The sequence below is a fragment of the Penicillium crustosum genome (genome assembly GCF_028827405.1).
Source record: "Penicillium crustosum strain IBT 35664 chromosome Unknown utg000005l_segment0_segment0, whole genome shotgun sequence".
Classification (NCBI taxonomy): Eukaryota; Fungi; Ascomycota; class Eurotiomycetes; order Eurotiales; family Aspergillaceae; genus Penicillium; species Penicillium crustosum.
Window position 1 is genome coordinate 1,162,347 of NW_026623126.1, and position 17,414 is coordinate 1,179,760.

The 17,414-nt window shown below is 49.4% G+C and overlaps 8 protein-coding genes across 8 annotated transcripts; 6 read left to right on the top strand and 2 right to left on the bottom strand.

Annotated features, from left to right (window-relative positions):
• Positions 1-171: 171 nt before the first annotated feature.
• On the top strand, positions 172-1,949 carry trpE (anthranilate synthase TRP2; the record flags this gene model as incomplete). The annotated part of the gene is made up of 4 exons (XM_056878859.1): positions 172-183; positions 276-424; positions 508-581; positions 643-1,949. The coding sequence occupies 4 exons, from the start codon at positions 172-174 to the stop codon at positions 1,947-1,949; spliced, it is 1,542 nt and encodes a 513-aa protein (XP_056724178.1).
• A 291-nt stretch (positions 1,950-2,240) lies between these two features.
• N7487_011130 (uncharacterized protein) lies at positions 2,241-3,454 on the top strand (the record flags this gene model as incomplete). The annotated part of the gene is made up of 2 exons (XM_056878860.1): positions 2,241-2,299; positions 2,632-3,454. The coding sequence occupies 2 exons, from the start codon at positions 2,241-2,243 to the stop codon at positions 3,452-3,454; spliced, it is 882 nt and encodes a 293-aa protein (XP_056724179.1).
• Positions 3,455-3,915: 461 nt separating this feature from the next.
• Positions 3,916-4,991, top strand: N7487_011131 (ADP-ribosylglycohydrolase family protein; the record flags this gene model as incomplete). The annotated part of the gene is made up of 3 exons (XM_056878861.1): positions 3,916-4,067; positions 4,122-4,552; positions 4,609-4,991. The coding sequence occupies 3 exons, from the start codon at positions 3,916-3,918 to the stop codon at positions 4,989-4,991; spliced, it is 966 nt and encodes a 321-aa protein (XP_056724180.1).
• A 2,019-nt stretch (positions 4,992-7,010) lies between these two features.
• On the top strand, positions 7,011-9,023 carry N7487_011132 (epsin; the record flags this gene model as incomplete). Its single annotated transcript, XM_056878862.1, has 4 exons — positions 7,011-7,083; positions 7,258-7,327; positions 7,386-7,606; positions 7,669-9,023. 4 exons carry the CDS (start codon positions 7,011-7,013, stop codon positions 9,021-9,023), a joined length of 1,719 nt encoding a protein of 572 aa, XP_056724181.1.
• A 612-nt stretch (positions 9,024-9,635) lies between these two features.
• N7487_011133 (Nif3-like dinuclear metal center hexameric protein) lies at positions 9,636-11,195 on the bottom strand (the record flags this gene model as incomplete). The annotated part of the gene is made up of 4 exons (XM_056878863.1): positions 9,636-10,528; positions 10,638-10,763; positions 10,835-10,878; positions 10,951-11,195. 4 exons carry the CDS (start codon positions 11,193-11,195, stop codon positions 9,636-9,638), a joined length of 1,308 nt encoding a protein of 435 aa, XP_056724182.1.
• Positions 11,196-11,274: 79 nt separating this feature from the next.
• N7487_011134 (BolA family protein) lies at positions 11,275-11,786 on the top strand (the record flags this gene model as incomplete). Its single annotated transcript, XM_056878864.1, has 2 exons — positions 11,275-11,497; positions 11,614-11,786. 2 exons carry the CDS (start codon positions 11,275-11,277, stop codon positions 11,784-11,786), a joined length of 396 nt encoding a protein of 131 aa, XP_056724183.1.
• Positions 11,787-12,138: 352 nt separating this feature from the next.
• Positions 12,139-12,960, bottom strand: N7487_011135 (peroxiredoxin family protein; the record flags this gene model as incomplete). Its single annotated transcript, XM_056878865.1, has 5 exons — positions 12,139-12,167; positions 12,220-12,385; positions 12,465-12,510; positions 12,583-12,682; positions 12,756-12,960. 5 exons carry the CDS (start codon positions 12,958-12,960, stop codon positions 12,139-12,141), a joined length of 546 nt encoding a protein of 181 aa, XP_056724184.1.
• Positions 12,961-14,683: 1,723 nt separating this feature from the next.
• On the top strand, positions 14,684-16,997 carry skn7 (uncharacterized protein; the record flags this gene model as incomplete). Its single annotated transcript, XM_056878866.1, has 7 exons — positions 14,684-14,792; positions 14,864-14,880; positions 14,940-15,012; positions 15,085-15,228; positions 15,291-16,181; positions 16,239-16,428; positions 16,480-16,997. The coding sequence occupies exons 1-7, from the start codon at positions 14,736-14,738 to the stop codon at positions 16,995-16,997; spliced, it is 1,890 nt and encodes a 629-aa protein (XP_056724185.1). The 5' UTR covers positions 14,684-14,735.
• Positions 16,998-17,414: the final 417 nt, after the last annotated feature.

A 17,414-nucleotide genomic window follows, 5' to 3' on the forward strand; every position in this document is an offset into this window, starting at 1 on the left:
GTTATTTTGTTACACCTCAAATCAAATATATGCAGGCTGAGGCGCGTTCCTGGGCCACCCGTCGATACATCCATATCCAAACCCCCCACAGTGAATCATTTTCCCACCGCCAACCCAATCTTCCCTCTTTGATAGCACCGTCAATAGTCAAGATCAGCCACTTATAACAAAATGGCAACTCCTGTAAGTACGCGTCTACATTGTTATTGTATTTCGCCGCTCTTCGACGATCCCGTTGGGATTTTGGTGTATATGCTCATTGACCAATGACTCAGGTCCCAAGCATCCCGTCCCTTGAGACGGCGCGAGAAGTGATCTCAAAGTCAAGGAACTCCGAGTTCCCTCCCAACCTACTTCCTGTCACGGCGTCGATCCCTGCCGACCTCTTAACCCCGACATTGGCATACTTGAAGATCGCGGAGAAGTGAGTCATTGGGTTGTTTTCAACATTGGCGATAAGGCCGGGGGTATGGAATACTGGACAAGATCGCTGACTTACAGGCATAGCTCGCGGTTGTCATTCTTGTATGAAAGTGCTGCCACTACAGAGACCATTGGACGATACAGCTTTATTGGTGCAGGTCGGTAATTCCGCAGGAGTCTTTGATCCGATTCCATCGCTTACCTCCTCCTCCCATACAGACCCCAGAAAGGTCATTAAGACCGGCGAGGGCCATGGCCCAGCAGCGGATCCTCTCCCATACCTCGAGGAGGAGCTTTCTCAGTTCCGCGTCGCGACAGTACCTGAATTAGTCCTCCCGCCGTTGACCGCCGGAGCAATCGGATATGTTGGATACGACTGTGTTAGATACTTTGAGCCCAAGACGGCGCGGCCGATGAAGGACGTGCTCGGAGTGCCTGAATCGTTCTTTATGCTTTACGACACCATCATTGCATTCGATCATTTCTTCCAAGTCGTCAAGGTCATCACCTACGTTCCCATTCCCTCGGCGGATGCCGATATCGAGGCCTCATACCTCAAGGGTCAGTCCATCATCCAGAAGACGATCGATACGCTACTTCAGGATCGTACACCGCTTCCACCCCAGGGCCCGATCATTCCGGACCAGGAGTATACATCCAACATCGGACGGGATGGGTATGAAGGCCACGTCAACCGATTGAAGAAGCACATCGCCAAGGGCGATATTTTCCAGACCGTGCCGTCACAGCGGCTATCACGACCTACCTCTCTCCACCCGTTCAACCTCTTCCGCCACCTTCGCACCGTCAACCCTTCTCCTTATCTGTTCTATATCGACTGCCAAGACTTCCAGCTTGTCGGGGCCAGTCCCGAGCTCCTGGTAAAGGAAGAGAGGGGACGTATCATCAGCCACCCCATCGCAGGTACAGTGAAGCGCGGCAAGACCCCGGAGGAGGATGCCGCCCTCTCCGAGGAGCTCCGCAGCAGTCTCAAGGACCGCGCCGAGCACGTCATGTTGGTCGATCTTGCCCGCAACGACGTCAACCGAGTCTGTGACCCTACCACAACACAGGTTGACCGACTGATGGTCGTAGAGAAGTTCTCACACGTCCAGCACCTAGTCTCCCAAGTATCGGGAGAGTTGCGGCCAGGCATGACCCGATTCGACGCTTTCCGGTCTATCTTCCCTGCCGGCACAGTTTCCGGTGCACCTAAAGTCCGCGCCATGCAGCTCATCGCCGAGCTGGAGGGTGAAAAGCGTGGCGTTTACGCTGGAGCTGTCGGATACTTTGGATATAACAGCGCCAACTCAGATGGCTCAGCCGAGATGCCCGGTGCGATGGACACATGCATTGCGCTGCGCACTATGATGGTCAAGGACGGCGTGGCATATCTCCAGGCTGGTGGTGGTATTGTCTTCGACTCGGATCCCTATGATGAGTACATTGAGACGATCAACAAGCTTGGTGCCAACATTGCGTGCATCAAGGGCGCCGAGGCGAAATACCTGAGCATGGAGAAGTAATGGACTTGGATTTAGGAATAAAAGCACAAGCAGACTGGTTATGTTTCTTTTTCTTTTTTTTTTTTGCAGAAGCGTCGGCCCCTGGGGATACACAATGGGGCTGGGTGGTTTGATGTGAAGACGGACAGCATTCTGAGGGCCACACGCTCTCTCACGTGGGCATTAATCTGATTTCGGTTTCGGTTTATGTGTTATGGGTAGAAATTCATGAAACAATACACAATTTATCACATCTCATTTCTAATATATACTGTCCCTATCTCCCTATGTTGCACTCCCAACATATTCCATATGTGGGAGCTGGTGCAAGCCCGAGCGATGCAACCACCTGTGTTGCACAACATACCCGGGTAGTTGGAAGATCTATATAACTCTGACCCAATCAGGGCTTGGTTCAGACCTTGGGATGGCTGTACGACCGGCCCATGACGCAAAGAAGACAATGGACAAGGGGAAGTAGCGTATCTAGGTATAACTTTCGAGACTTACTCTAATTTCCCTCCTCATCCTTTCATTCCAGGCAATCTCTTCTTCTATAGCCCCCAATAGCATGAATGGCATCCATAACATGACCGGTCGTCGCCATCGCCGGGGCCACCGGATATCTAGGCAAGCACGTCACAACAGCCTTCCTTTCCCCGAGCTTTTAAGACAAATTCTCCGAGATAATCCTCCTCTCAAGAAACGAGTCCTGTCTCTTCCAGCCCGTCTCCTCACAATCTGGCGTGAAACTAACAAGCCGCTGCTACAACGGGACCAACCTCAAAGAATCCCTACAAGGTGTCCAAATCCTCGTAAACACCATCGGGCCCGCAGGCCATGACTTCAAAACAAAGATCGCCGCCGCTCTTCCGCAAACCAATATCCAAGTCTACTTCCCCTCCGAATTCGGCGTCGACCACTACGGCCACGACTTCGCCCATCTGGAATGGAACGAGAAGAAGAAACACCTTGCGAACGCGCAGCGAATAGTCTCGCATATGAGTGTCAAGATCTGTCGCGTATTCTGCGGCTTGTTTCTAGAAGGCAGTATCGGGCCGTGGTTCGGTCTCGATACCCAGAACGGGCAGTATACAAGTGTTGGGTCGTCTCGTACGCCGGTGTCATTTACCTCGCTTGGGGATGTCGGTAGGACGGTTGCTTCCTTGGCGACTCTGCCCGCAGAGAAGATTCTAGATGTTGTTCATGCTGGTGGTGACTCGCGCTCAATTGCGGAGATTGCGGGGATCATGGAGTCTGCTGGTGCGGGACGAATTAATATTGACTGTCTCCCCTATGAGGAATATAAGAAGAAGGCTACTGCTGGGCCTTCGGGGCGTCCCGCTGCTTGTTTGTGGTTCTTGATGGGTGACCGGGGTATCGCTCACACTCCTGCTTTTCTATGGAGCGATAATGAGCTTGTTAACCCTGGTCAGCGGCTGTGGAAATGGAAGACTGTATGGGATTTGGCGAAGGAAACGAATGGACAACCTGTGAAAGATGTTGTCTGGCCTCGTCATAAGTAGATGTTTATTGATATAGTTCGGAAATTAAATATTTCAATTATTACTCGATCACACCTGAGCATGGCTGCTTCATTCATCTAAAGACATGCAGCCTTAGTGGAGTATATTCCTCAGCCTTACAACTTTATGGGGGTTTTGAGACACCATTGGAGTCTTGGAGGTGAGCAGACGAGGCTGTGGACACAGGTGCCTATCGTGAGGCTTAGCCCGTACTCCATACTGATCATCCCAGGGCTCGTATTGGTCTTTGCACTAGCAATGTCACATTTAAGTTTCGATATTATGAGGTTTCTTTAGTCCCTTGGCGAGCACGCTGCGCCCTGGTGACTCAATATCTGAAGGTTTCTGACTTTCCGAGGTTCTTTCCCTCGTTGAGTCACTTCCGACGACATCTTTAAATGAGACGAAATCGCCTCGGCACAAAAAAAAAAAAAAAAATCGAAATTGACATCAATACCAACATGTCTTCATCCTTGCAATCTCGAGCCAAAGGCGCTATTTGGGGCGTCTGCGTAGCCGACGCCCTCGGCGGCCCCGTACAATTCAGAGACCCAGGAACCTTCGAGCCGATCACATGCTTGAGATTTGTTGCACCCTTCAAGCAACCAGCTGGGTAAGATTCTATCACAGTCATATAAGCAAAGTACATGCGACTAACATGGATAAGCTCCTACTCCGACGACGGATCTATGACTCTAGCCTTGGCATGCTCCTTCAACAAGTCGAATATGCAATACAACCATGAGCTGTCAATCCGGTACTTTATCGAGTGGATAACCACAGGCCATTTCGGCACTGCCAACCACTCATGGGATGTCGGACGCTCGACTCGCACCTCCCTTCGAATGTGGGTGAAGTATGGCATAGAAGGTGGTGATTTCGAACTTGCGCAGCTGTTGGTCACTGATCGATTACATCAAAATGAGTTCTCCGGGAACGGGAGCTTGATGCGGATCGTCCCGATTGGGTTGGTTTACTGGCAAGATTCTGAATTGGCGAGGGAAATTGCCAGAAGACATGGCCAGATCACTCATCCTTCGCACGCGTGCATGGAAGCCTGTGAAGCGTATACGGAGTTGGTGTGTAGGGTTATGAATGGTTTGTGTTTTGATTCCCAGACTCCAAGGATTGCTACTGACGTCCACTGCGTATAGGTGAAACGAAGAAGCAAATCTTCCACGCGGTCTCTGTGTTCCCATTTACTCATCCTGATCTGAAGGGGCGCTTTTCGCTGTACAGATACAAAACGATCAGCGATTGGAAGGCGAAGGCGCCAAGTGATATGAAGAGTAGTGGGTGGGTTGTTGATACACTTGAGTGTGCTCTGTGGGCATTCTTCAAGTATGATACCTGGAAGGAGGGGGCGTTGGCAGTAGTCAATTTGGGTGGTGACTCGGATACTGCAGGGGCTGTTTATGGAGGTCTTGCGGGTGCGTTCTATGGATTTGATGCTATTCCTGGTGAATGGGTGGATGGGATGCAAAATAAAGGGTTTATTGAAAGTATTGCTGGTGGTCTGTCCGATGGGATTGCTTGATATTCTTGACTTCCATTCTAGGACTCAAAATTGAACTACAAAATTAATTCATTTGAGTTGTTCCCAGGTTCTAGCATACATATAGTCAATGTGCCTCAACTGGCACCTTCCTAAATGCTAAAGGACCCCGTGTAAACAAATCTCCGTATACGGATTGGGAAGGTGCGATACATGGGGCACTGGTAGGGAAGGTGCAAGGGAACTGTTCATTTTGGGAAGGTACGCATGTGCTTGGGGGTATAAAAGGACACCCACCCCTCTCCCACCTCTTCTCTTCTTCTTCTCTTCTTCCTCCCCCCAACCCTCTCAACCACCATCTCACCGTAACCCCCCACGAGACAGCGCAGGCGGAGGGCCCCGTAGCACATGGTGCGTGCACACCTATGTTGAGACGTCAGCAGTATCCCGTTGCTGAGAGTCATACCATATACTCGATGCCCACCAACATTGAATACCAGTTCTCGTGCGAGCCCTTCGGTAAAGTCATGGTTGAGCATTTGGGCTCCATAGCCATTGGCGGTCCCACGGAACACACCCCTCTACTTAAATATTTATTCGCTATATTCCAAGTTTTAGATGCATAGCTTTAAGATTGGTGTCCACAATACCTATGTAATGTCGCAAGCTGTCCCTGTATATAAACTAGAGCCTCCGTAGAGGAAGCTGCAAGTCAGATATTCAGTGGTCTCGTGTTGAGGCGTCGCTTTGATCCTCTGCAATCTAACCGTGGAAGTTCATAGGAAGCACCATCTGGTCTCAGGATGTAGAAAGCCCGCCCTTGCCATGATATCTAACTCTAGGAACTGGATATATTGTTAGGCCATGTAGTTCGAATAGGCATTGCTCTGGAAACACCTGCTATAGAAATGTGCTGTCTTTTATAGTTCATGGATTGGTCATTTACACATAGATAAGTACCGAGCCTGTATCAATCAGTATCTGGTTCAGTAATAGAACTATTTCCATGAGGCATATTTGTTGCCTAAAAAAAAGGTGGATAGTAAGAAAACTCATGGATATAAAACGATATCAACCCCAATGTGGGCCTATACGATCGGAGCGCCAAGAGTGTTCTTGCATTCTAGAAGAGTGTAAATGACGTAGCTGGTTCTTCATGAGATTTCACATATGAACTTTGAATAACTGGATACATATGTACTACATATATAGTACTTTATTGTATGTTGGATACTTCACATATTTCTCAATTGAGCCCAAGACATCAATTGACTGTTGCCTGACCACGACCAAGGTTCTGACGCGGCCCAAGACCGCCACATGTGGCGGAAAACATGCCATTGTGTTTTTGATCTGATTCTTTTTGATACATCTGGGAGAATTGGGATGAGATTTGATAGAATTTGTCAAATGAGATCAATCTATAGAAGTTAGATAGTGAATTGCTTATTCCGGACAATATATAGGGGGAATCAGGAGAAAAAGTACGATCACGGCGATTAGACCGGACCTCCGGCCACGAGGGTGTAACTGCACTTGGACATGCAATGTACATGGACAATTTAAGGGATCTTAGAGCTCATTTTTGGTTTACTCCAAGGCTTGTGAAGATAACAAAATGCAATCAAAACTTATCTCTTAAAAAGTTCCAAAGTGTAGATCTTTGAACAGGCCTACTTAGGTAGGTGTATAAGTTTGGTCCAAACTGCTTCGTCACTTGCCAAGCCCTCTCATTCCCCCCCGTTCGAGCCATCCCCTCTCCTCTCTTTCACTTGTCACCTTTCATCCTTTGACTCTCGACTATTGTTTGCCAATATTTTCTTTTGAGGGCAATCTGAAGCTCAGTCCCTCGAATCCCTTTGGACCAATCTGTCAATCTGTCCCTTTCAAAGCCGGACACGCTTGACAAACTACCTTAGGCCGCGACACGGAGAAAGAGGGCTGTGTGTGCTTGGCAGTCTAATACTCTTCTGCGATAACAATCCTTCGCATCGATTTCCACCCGACGATTACGATCCATTCCATCTCCATTAAAACTGCGACCGTCGCATCACCACCGTCATGTCGAAAGTCGTGCGGAGCGTGAAGAACGTCACAAAAGGATATTCCTCAGTGCAGGTCAAGGTCCGAAATGGTATGAACCGATTCCACTACATCGAAGTCTCAGGCGATCATCGAGCTGCCCTCGCATATGTAGCACTGCTGTTGCCACGGCTTGCCGCCCCTGTCTTTTCCCGGGGGTTGCTTGCTGCATTGCGCCCATGCACCCCGCACACATAGTGACCAAGTTGCTGACTTACTTTCACAGCCACTAGTAATGACCCCTGGGGCCCTACGGGCACTGACATGTCCGAGATTGCCGCCATGACTTTCGGGAGGTGAGTTTGAATCTGCGATTAACCCGGTGGGCGCCGCTAATGGCCGTTTGCATAATAGTCCGAACGAGTTCTACGAGATCATGGACATGCTTGACAAGCGACTCAACGATAAGGGCAAGAACTGGCGCCACGTGCTGAAGTCACTGAAGGTCTTGGACTACTGTCTTCATGAAGGCTCGGAGTTAGTGGTAACGTGGGCCCGGAAAAATGTCTATATTATCAAGACTTTGCGCGAGTTCACATACGTGGACGAGGAATCAAGGGATGTTGGCCAAAACGGTAAGTTGTTTCTTAATGAAAAAAAACTCGAGGGGTCGCAAAATTGACTTGGTGTTCTATAGTTCGCGTGGCAGCAAAGGAATTGACTGCATTGGTACTGGATGAAGATCGTTTGCGCAGTGAACGATCAGATCGTAAACTGTGGAAGACTCGCGTTAGCGGACTCGACGAAGGCTACGGAAACTCCCCCGTGGAACCGCCGCGCAGAGACCGACGCCGACGTAACGGGGAGGACGACTCCGACACCGAATACCGCTTAGCTATTGAAGCTAGCAAGGCCGAGGCCGAGGAAGAGCGCAGGCGACGGGCCAAGGAGACAATGGTAGCCGACGACGAAGATCTTGCCAAGGCCCTCAAGCTTAGCAGGGAGGAGGAGGATCTCCGAAAGCGCGAATTGGAAGAGAGCAACGCCCATGCTCTCTTCGACGACACCCCAGCTCAAGTCCAGCCAACTGGCTACAACCAGGGCTACCAACAGCAAGGTGCTGTGGACTGGTTTGGCAACCCGATCAATGCCCAGCAGCCCATGACAACTGGTTACCTGAACAACCAGTACGCACAGCCGACAGGATTCCAGAACCAGCCCACCGGCATGAATAACCCCTACGCCAACGGATATCAGGCACAGCCCTCGGCCTTTGATCAGAACCCTTACGGCCAGCAACAGAACAACCTTTTGCAACCGCAGGCCACACTTCAACCCCAGCACACCGCATTCAATCCCAACAACCCTTACGGAGGAGCGGACGTATACTCGCAGCAACAACAGCAGCAGCAACAACAACAGCCCCAGGAGAACTACCAGACTGCAGGAAGCAATAACCCATGGGCTGGGAACCAGCCTCAGCAGCATCTGCAGCCCGCTGATGCGCTCAAGCCCATGCCGACAGGATCAAACAACCCCTTCGCCCAGCGTACTCAAACACAGTTCAACAGCCCTGCACAAACAGGCCCGCCAACACTCAATTCCTTATCGGAGGACCGTGCAACCAATCAGTTTGCCCAAAACAATGCGCAGTATGGCCAAAGCTCTCTGTTTGCCCAACCCACCCAGCCCAACCCGATCGCCGGCTTCCAGGCCCCACAGCCACCAAAGAGTACCCCGCCACAGGACCCTCACCATGCTCGTCTCAATGCCCTTCTCGGGTCAGGCGAAGGCCAGGATACTTTCGGAAATGTTGGAGACCTCCGAATCCCCGCACAGCACACAGCACCTGGCACATTTGTCAACTCGGCCGGTCAAGGTCTGGACCGCCTACACGCTACTCCCACCGGAAACCCATTCTTCGGTCAACAATTCACAGGCATGCCGCAACAGACCGGATATATGCAGCAGCAGCAACAGCCTGCCAATAACAACCCCTGGGGAGGTCAGCAACAGCAACAGCGTGGCGGCGGTAGCCTGATTGATCTGTAGTCACTGTTTCGTGGAGCTCTTCTTTATTGATTCATTCCTGACTTCGCTAAGGCCACTCACGCGGATACCATCTATCTCATTTTTTTTTCTTTGTGTTTCTCGTTTAGTCATTCGGGGCTTGGTCGTCTGGTTTTTACCCGGTCTCATTGTTCTTGTTTCCTTCATTTCTATCCATATCGCTACTCGATACTCACCACAATCCTCCTACATCCAGGAATTGTGGGTTTGTTGAAGCCGTGAAGGACAGGCTAAAAATTTGAGCTTTCTTTTCCTTCATGTCTCCGATAGCCTACATTTCTTCGATGTTTGACCTAGGTCCTTCATCTCGTCTTGTATTCTCTCCTCAAGACACCTTTTTTTTGTGTTTCTGTCATTGTCTACCCATTAGGATATCCTTCTCATTTCAAACCACTTTCTTGACATCTTATCAGACCCCCTTATACTCTATAGACCTAGTCCAAGTGCTTATAGGTCTAGTCAAACTGATTGAGCTATCTGATATACTTTCGTGTGGATGATGAACACGGTTCTTATATTGTCTCCAATTGTGACTATTTTGGACTTTTCTTCTCATCGTAATGTTAGATATCAAGGACAAAGCCAATAGCAAGCCTAATTACCACGCCAGATCATAATACCATAGGGATCACGATCAGTCTCACTAACAGAAACCACAACATCACCCTGACCCTTATAAAGATCCCGAATCTGAAGCACAGCCGCCGATGGAGCCCCATCAAACTTCTTAAGATCATCAACAGTCTTCACAGAATCCTGTAAAGCCGCATCCCACTGCTGCTTAACCTCAGCGAGCAATTTAGGCTGCATCACCGAACGCAGATACCCACGCTCAGAGTTCGTATGCGAAAGCGAGATAACAACAGATCCACGCTCCGTCGCAGCCAAAGCCTCATGGTGGCTCATTTCACCAGTGAGCAGGAGATCAGGGAGCTCACCATCGCCCTTCAGCAACACGCCGGAGCCCGACCCGGGACACATACCCACCGTGCGGATGGAGATATCATCGACGGATTTACCTTGCGGGATGGCGATGGGGATACCACCCGGCAAGCCGATCCCGGAAGCGATGTTGTCAATCAGGGTAGTGAGTGGCTGCTTCTCGGTGAACGTCACCAGGCGGCCGGCACCGGCTGACTCGAACCCTTCTGGGATTGAGGCGGGAGGGGATGGGTGGATTGTGGACCTGGTGTGTGCTGGGCGATCTGAGGGTTGGGCCTGCACGGCGGGGATGGGTGCTTCTGGGTAGCTTGGGGCGGAGTACATGCTCGAGGCGCAGGATGAGATGGTGGCTTTGGAGGGTTGTTGGGTCTGTTTGAAGTTTCCGGTTACTACGTCGCAGAGCCAGTCGGCCATGCCGTTGGGGACGGTGTCGACTGCTGTGTGCGGGGAGTAGACGCTGATTCCATGTTGTGCGAGGCGGAGGAGGGATCTTTGCTGGGAGTCGGCGAAGGTGAGGGATTTCAGGCCGCGGAAGATGATTGGGTCTGTGTGTGTTGTGTTATGTTAGGTTTCGCGTCCAATTTTAGATATTCGCATGAAGTTCATGCCATGCGAGGTAATTGCAAGGATGTCGACTCCTTGGATGCAACTTACGGTATGCGACAACAACCGAGCTGCGGTTTTTAATTGCTTCATCGGCAACGGCCGTGGTGAGGTCAATGGTGAGGAGGACCGAGTTGGTCTGTATCCGGGATTTGTCGAAAGGAGCTTCCAGGAGCACTATAATTGAACGTGGTCAGTACATTGCAGAAAACCAATCAAATGATAATGGGATTGAGTAAATAGCTTACGTCCTGTGTTATCGAAGCTCTTATCCGCCAATGCCTCCGGGTATCTGCATATAATCAGTTATACAAAGCTCCATACAATGCGGGGAGCTCTGGGATGAAGTGGGGGGTGAAATTACAGCTTTCTCATCGAGCTCACCACAACATTAGTGAACGGCGAACATTCCGAAGATCTCATCGGCGTAGACATGGCAGAGTATCGACGTGTAGCAACGCGAAGAAAATTCATAGAGAGACAACTAACAAGTTGGGAGACCGAAGAAAAGAGCAAGACAAACGGAAAAGTGATACCGAGCCACACACGTGCCACCCACCAGCCACAGCCGACCGGAGGCTCTGAATTTGTAATAAGAGCACCTCCCATACTTCGCGATAACCTCGGGTTTGGCACTTTATCTCTCTTCTCGTCTTCTCTCCCTCTTCCCTCTCCGACCGTATACTTGATGTTCTCCCGCACTTCCTCCTTGACCGTCCTGAGCAGAAGCTGCCGCTATCTCCTCCGCCCGAACAACAATATCCAGCGGGCTTCATTTTCCCTTACCGCGCGCTCCCACGCCGCCATCAACGCTGCTATGGCTGACACATCTGGAATCACCGCGGACTCGCTGAAGAATAAGTTGACTGAAGTGCTGCAGGCGCAGCATGTTGAGGTTGAGGATTTATCCGGTATGGAAATTGAAATTTAAATTGAGAATCGGGAGGGCGCTATGACGTCGAAATGTTCTCTTTTTTTTTTACCTGTTGATCTCCCGCTAATCTTTTTGTCTTTTGGGTTGTTATAGGCGGCTGTGGACAGGCATTCCAGGCTGTGATTGTTTCCCCTCAATTCGAGAGCAAGACTATGCTTGCGCGACACCGACTCGTCAACTCCGCGCTCAAGGCTGAGATCGCTGCTATTCATGCTTGGACACCCAAGTGCTATACCCCCGAGCAGTGGCAGGCTCTGCAGCAGTAATTGGTCTCTCCAAAAGGTGGAGATGTGATGAACTATGGCCTCTTCCTAGAAGTATATTTGGAAGAAATTGGACCAGACCAAAGGTTGAAGGGTTCAGAATTAGTTTCAGAACGAAGAATCGGCCATTGATTTTTAATTGCACGATTGATTCAACTGCATGCTTGCCTATTTTAATTCTGGCATCGATTTATCAGGCGTTGGCCGGGTTGGAAAGGATGGAATATTTGTACATTAAAATCCTGCGCTACGAAGTACCGTGCAGCAGGGACCAGAAATCAATGTTGTGCCTCAGGGCATGATGTATTTTCTTCTACTATTTGCAAGGATATTACAGCTCTATATAGAGATGACTTTAACCGAGCACCTTCTCGGCAGCGGAAACTTTCAAGTGATGTTAGCATAGATCGATGCGCTCGGTAGAAGAAAGACATACCGTTGAGACCGGTGTTGTCGGGCTCGACGAAAGCCTCCTTGACCTTTCCATCCTCGACGAGAAGAACGTAACGCTTGCTGCGGTCGTTGCCGAAGATGGCTTTGCTGTCGAAGCTGAGGTCGAGGGCCTTGGTGAACTCGCCGGAGGGGTCACCGAGGAAGCGAATCTGTTAAAATACAATATCAGCACTGTCGCGGCAATAAAATGTACAGAAAACAGATCAGAAAAAAATCAAAAAAACCTACGCCGCTCTTGCCGGTGGGATCAAGGGAATCAGCCCAAGCCTTGGTCCTATATGATAGCTTTTTGTCAACAAATGTCCCAACAAAGCTTTCGCCCTGCAAGTCAAGATTTATAGCTTACACGAAGGGGTCGTTGACAGAGATGACGAAAGCCTGGCCAGCCTCCTTGAGCTTGGGGTGGTTGATGAAGCCGGGAACGTGGGTGCTGGAGCACGCGGGGCCTTGAAGAATGTTAGTCCTGAACGAGAGTTTTTGTTTCCTACCAAGGTAGCTACCAAGTGTGAATTCACGTACTGAAGGCGGCAGGAGTTCCAATGATAACAGCCTTGTTCTTGATCTCCTTGGCCAAGTTGACCTTGTTACCGGGGGAGTTCTCGACCAGGACGTCCAGGTTGGGGATGGCGTCGCCCTTCTGCACGAACGCGGGCGCAGTGCTGTGGAAGAGGGATGCTTGCGCGCGAACGCGGGGGATGTTGGTTGCGATACGGCGGGCGAACATGGTGGGTTTAATGGGATTAACGGTGGGATTGGGTTAATTGTAGCAAAGGAATGAGAATGGCAAGAAGTGGACGTAAAATAACGGGGAGAGCAAGGGCGGTATGTCGAGGGGAGCTTGGGTGGATTTCGTCATGGCCGTTGCTATTGCATTTTATTTTCAGGAACTCTGTTTACACCTACTTTGTTAACTTTGTATTTACATTTTTTTTAATGGTTGATCCTTTTTTTTTTGCTTTTGCTTTTTATTCTATGTTTATTATCTTTATTTGATGCACATCATCGTTGATTGGTAGAGAAACTCATCCTTGACCGGTGGATACCACCAGTGAGACCTGCGGAAGCTATACCGCAGGTACCGCGAAGCAACCTATATGAGCTGTCACCTATAGTAAGCGCACGCTTTCAAGAATAGGGCGGATGGCCCATCTTCGAATCGGATGATATGAAGTCACATCCTATTCCTCCATGACGCAGTGGATCCTTACTCCGTCACACGGTGGAGCATCAATCCCCCCTGCTGAAGGATGCAGTCATCTTCTAGTTCAACATGAAGCTCGGCACCAACACAGATGCTTGAACAATGGACTTCACCGGGGTTTAGATGATATAAGTGATTGTGTGCTTTTGTTATGACGACCATGTGCTACGGTGGGAACTGGTGTTGGGGGTTGTTAATATCTGGAATTCTTGGCTTTTAGACCATGGCGAACCACGTTGCAAAGTGTTATGGGGTAATTATTCGGTGAAGACATGGATTTTTGAGGGAATTCTTGGATAATAGATGTTTGGCACCATATTTAATATCTTTTCACTTAATATCCGGTCTCGGGAAAGGTGGATCGGTGGTTCTCTCCGGTTAATATAGGTTCATGAAACGGTCAAACAGGTTCCAAAAGCTCGAACCTAACACATCAAAAGTGAGACACGCGGAGAATGGCAGGGCTGATCACTCAATGTTATCCATATAAAACAGATTAAAAAAAAGCGTTATTTCAGTGGAGCATTTACACCTAGGCAGCACATACTGCTTATTCCCCCGTTACACACTAAACCTTTTGAAAGACTTCTTTGATCTCTCTCTTGTTCTGAATCCACTCTACGCTAATTCAATGTCTCACCATTTTTTTTTCAATCAGGTCATTGGGGGGGAATGCCCCTCCATCTCGTGCGCACTGACACAATCCCCTCCATTATGTCTGTCCTGCATCTAGCTATTTCAATAACGAATAATATGTGGTTATTGAAGTGTGTTTTTTTTGTCTAAGAACTTGTACCTATACAATACCTGGTTAGTACCTTCGGGAGTGGTGTGTGACATACTGGAATTTTGCCCCTCGTTGGTCCCTGAGAACTGGGATATTTAAGATCAACCTCCTTGCATTTTGAAATGTTCGTTAAGTCAGTTAAGTCTCATAAGTCAAGTTAAATCAGTTAAATCCGTTAATATAAAATGTAATGTATTGATGGTAAAAACCAAACGAAATAACACGAAAACTGGACGGTAAAGTCCATCTCATGTACCAGACAGTACCTCCACAGTAACTTTGGTACTTGGCTCTACCGCCAAACCCAGTAACTGACCGTACCCCCGTTATTATTTCATTTTTTTTCCCTCTCTCTTCCCACTCTCCGAGAAGGTCTGGCATTTCTTCCCTATTCTTTTTCTTTTGGAGTAGATTCGAAGTTCTCTCCGTTATATTTACAATCAAGTTTCTTCGCGTTGGGACGAAGACCCAGACCTGCTTGTTCGACCGGTCGCGACCCGTCTAGCCCAGCATGGACGGTGGCCAGACCTCTTCCAATCCCGCCCCCGCTGGGAACTCCAGTGATTTTGTTAGTGACCCTATAACCTATAGTGTCTAATACCCTATATTGTTGTGACCTTTAACTAACATCATGAATAGGTACGCAAGCTGTACAAGTAAGTCTTACTCTGCAAACTGACCCTGTCCTTGGGACCTTTTAAATCTGACCTTGCAGAATGCTGGAGGACCCAACCTATGCGTCGATCGTACGCTGGGGGGATGAAGGGGATTCCTTTGTGGTATTGGAGGTAATGCGCCCGTGGCTTTGTGTGCCCGAACAAATTCGAGTCTCTCGGGAGCTTGGCTAACTCGAATCATAGTGCGAGAAATTCACCAAGACCATCCTACCAAAACACTTTAAACACAGCAACTTTGCCAGTTTTGTACGCCAACTGAACAAATACGACTTCCACAAGGTGCGACAAAACAACGAAGAAAATGGCCAGTCGCCATACGGACAGAATGTAAGCAACCCCCCTCCTATTCGACTATCAATTAGACCGAGGGTCTCACACAAATTATACAGGCATGGGAATTCAAGCACCCAGAGTTCCGCGCAAACAGCAAAGAATCCCTCGACAACATTCGCCGAAAGGCACCCGCGCCGCGAAAACAAACCCAACCTACAGACGACTCCGTACCCACGCAACAAATTGATCTTCTTAACCAGCAGATCGTGGCGCAACAACAGCAGATCCAACATCTATCAGATCGATACGCCCAGCTCACGGTGGATCATCAGCTCATGCTACAGGAAGTGATGCGAGTACAGAAGACGGTTTTAAACCACGAGAATGTCATTCACCAGGTGATGACCTACTTGCTTTCGGTGGATGCGCGCCAGCGTCGAGACAGCAAAGCCGTGGCATTCCAAGCGCCCGGAACGACAATGAGCCCTTCCCAGGTTGGAGCAGTGGACGATGAACCCTCATCGCCCCTCCAACAAGCCTCAAAGCTCCTGAATGACATGAACGCCGAACTACAATTCAATATGAACGGTGTCGAGTCGATGAACGATCCTCAAAAAGCCGTCGCTTCAACTCCCACCTTGGATCCCAATGCGCGAAATGGTACGCTCCGTCCCGCGACAACTGCACCACCAAACCCAAACCCAGCACTTGTTTACCCCAAGATGGCCGGTGATCTGGAGCAAGTGGTGTATCCCGTGGGTGCCACAAACGGCATCGATCCCATGTACAGCGAGCATATCAACAATGTCCCGTACCCAATGCCCGCCAAGCAAGAGATCGATACTTCAGATGCTCGTCGGCAGTTTCCCGACAACCGGAAGAAGAGCACGAATGTGGACCCTGGCTGGGTGCGCAGCCCGCAGATCCTCTTGGTTGAGGACGACGCCACTTGTCGGCAGATTGGCGGCAAATTTCTGTACTCTTTCTCGTGTGTTATTGATACCGCGGTACGTCATCGGTCATTGTCCTATTGACCCGCACAAGATTACTAACATTTCCAATAGTTTGACGGCTTGGAGGCTGTAAACAAAATCCAGGGTGGTTCCAAATACGATTTGATTCTGATGGATATCATTATGCCGAATTTGGACGGTGTATCGGCATGCCATCTCATTCGCCAATTTGATCGCACACCTATCATCGCCATGACCTCGAACATCCGAAGCGACGACATCCAGCTTTATTTCCAACATGGTAAGATAAATATCCAAGATTGGATCAAGATCTTCCACTAACCCGTGCTAGGAATGGATGATGTTCTCCCTAAACCATTCACCCGCAAGAGTCTTCTCGACATGCTCGAGAGACATTTGGATCATCTCAAGATTTCGCCACAGAATCCAGGAATGGAGCCAGTACGACCTTCCGCAGCCGCTGTGACCATGGCAGCTGCAACTCAAAGTTCAGCAAACCAGTCGATCAAAGAAGACAGCTCTCCAGGCCAGTCGCCCGCTGGATCAATGACTAACTGGCAATCACCAAGCCAATTCCAAAATATGCAAGCTGTTCCACCGAATATGCCAGCAGTTCAAGGGCCATATGTTACAGCACCACCGGCCGCCTACACTGTTGATCAGAACGGCGTCCAGTACCCAGCCCCACCAGTAGGAGTCCCAACCGGGGGTGCTCCTATTCGTCCCCCGCATCGCCGTCAAATCTCTGAAATGGGCGGTGCCGCCGACAATCCCAACATGCCCAAACGCCAGCGCATGTACTCCCAACCTCAGCCAATGCTTGCCGTGCAAGCTGGCCGACCTGGCTAAACCCACCTCCTTCGACTACTTTATCTCTTTTTTTACTTTTATACTTCACCTTTCCGCCTGTCCATTGACTCATGATTCCCACTTGTCTATAACGAGGTTCGAATTCGAAATTCCAAATCGTACATTTTGCTACTCTTCGCGGACGTCTTGAATCGCCGCAGTTCTCTCCCACCTTTTACAGGTTCCGGCGTTGGGTTTGATTTAAATTTGGGTGGCGATTTGTGTGCGATTTTACATGCGTCAGCTATATCCACCGTGGGTTCATGCATTTCCAAGGCCGGAGAGATTGTTTCGTCAGGTACATATTTACAAATATATTATTATTATTTTACCTTCCTCACATTCTACCTGCCTCTGTCCACGTAGGGGCACTTGGTATCGGGTCCACAGCCGTTCCAGGGCTCTCATCTTGCAGAG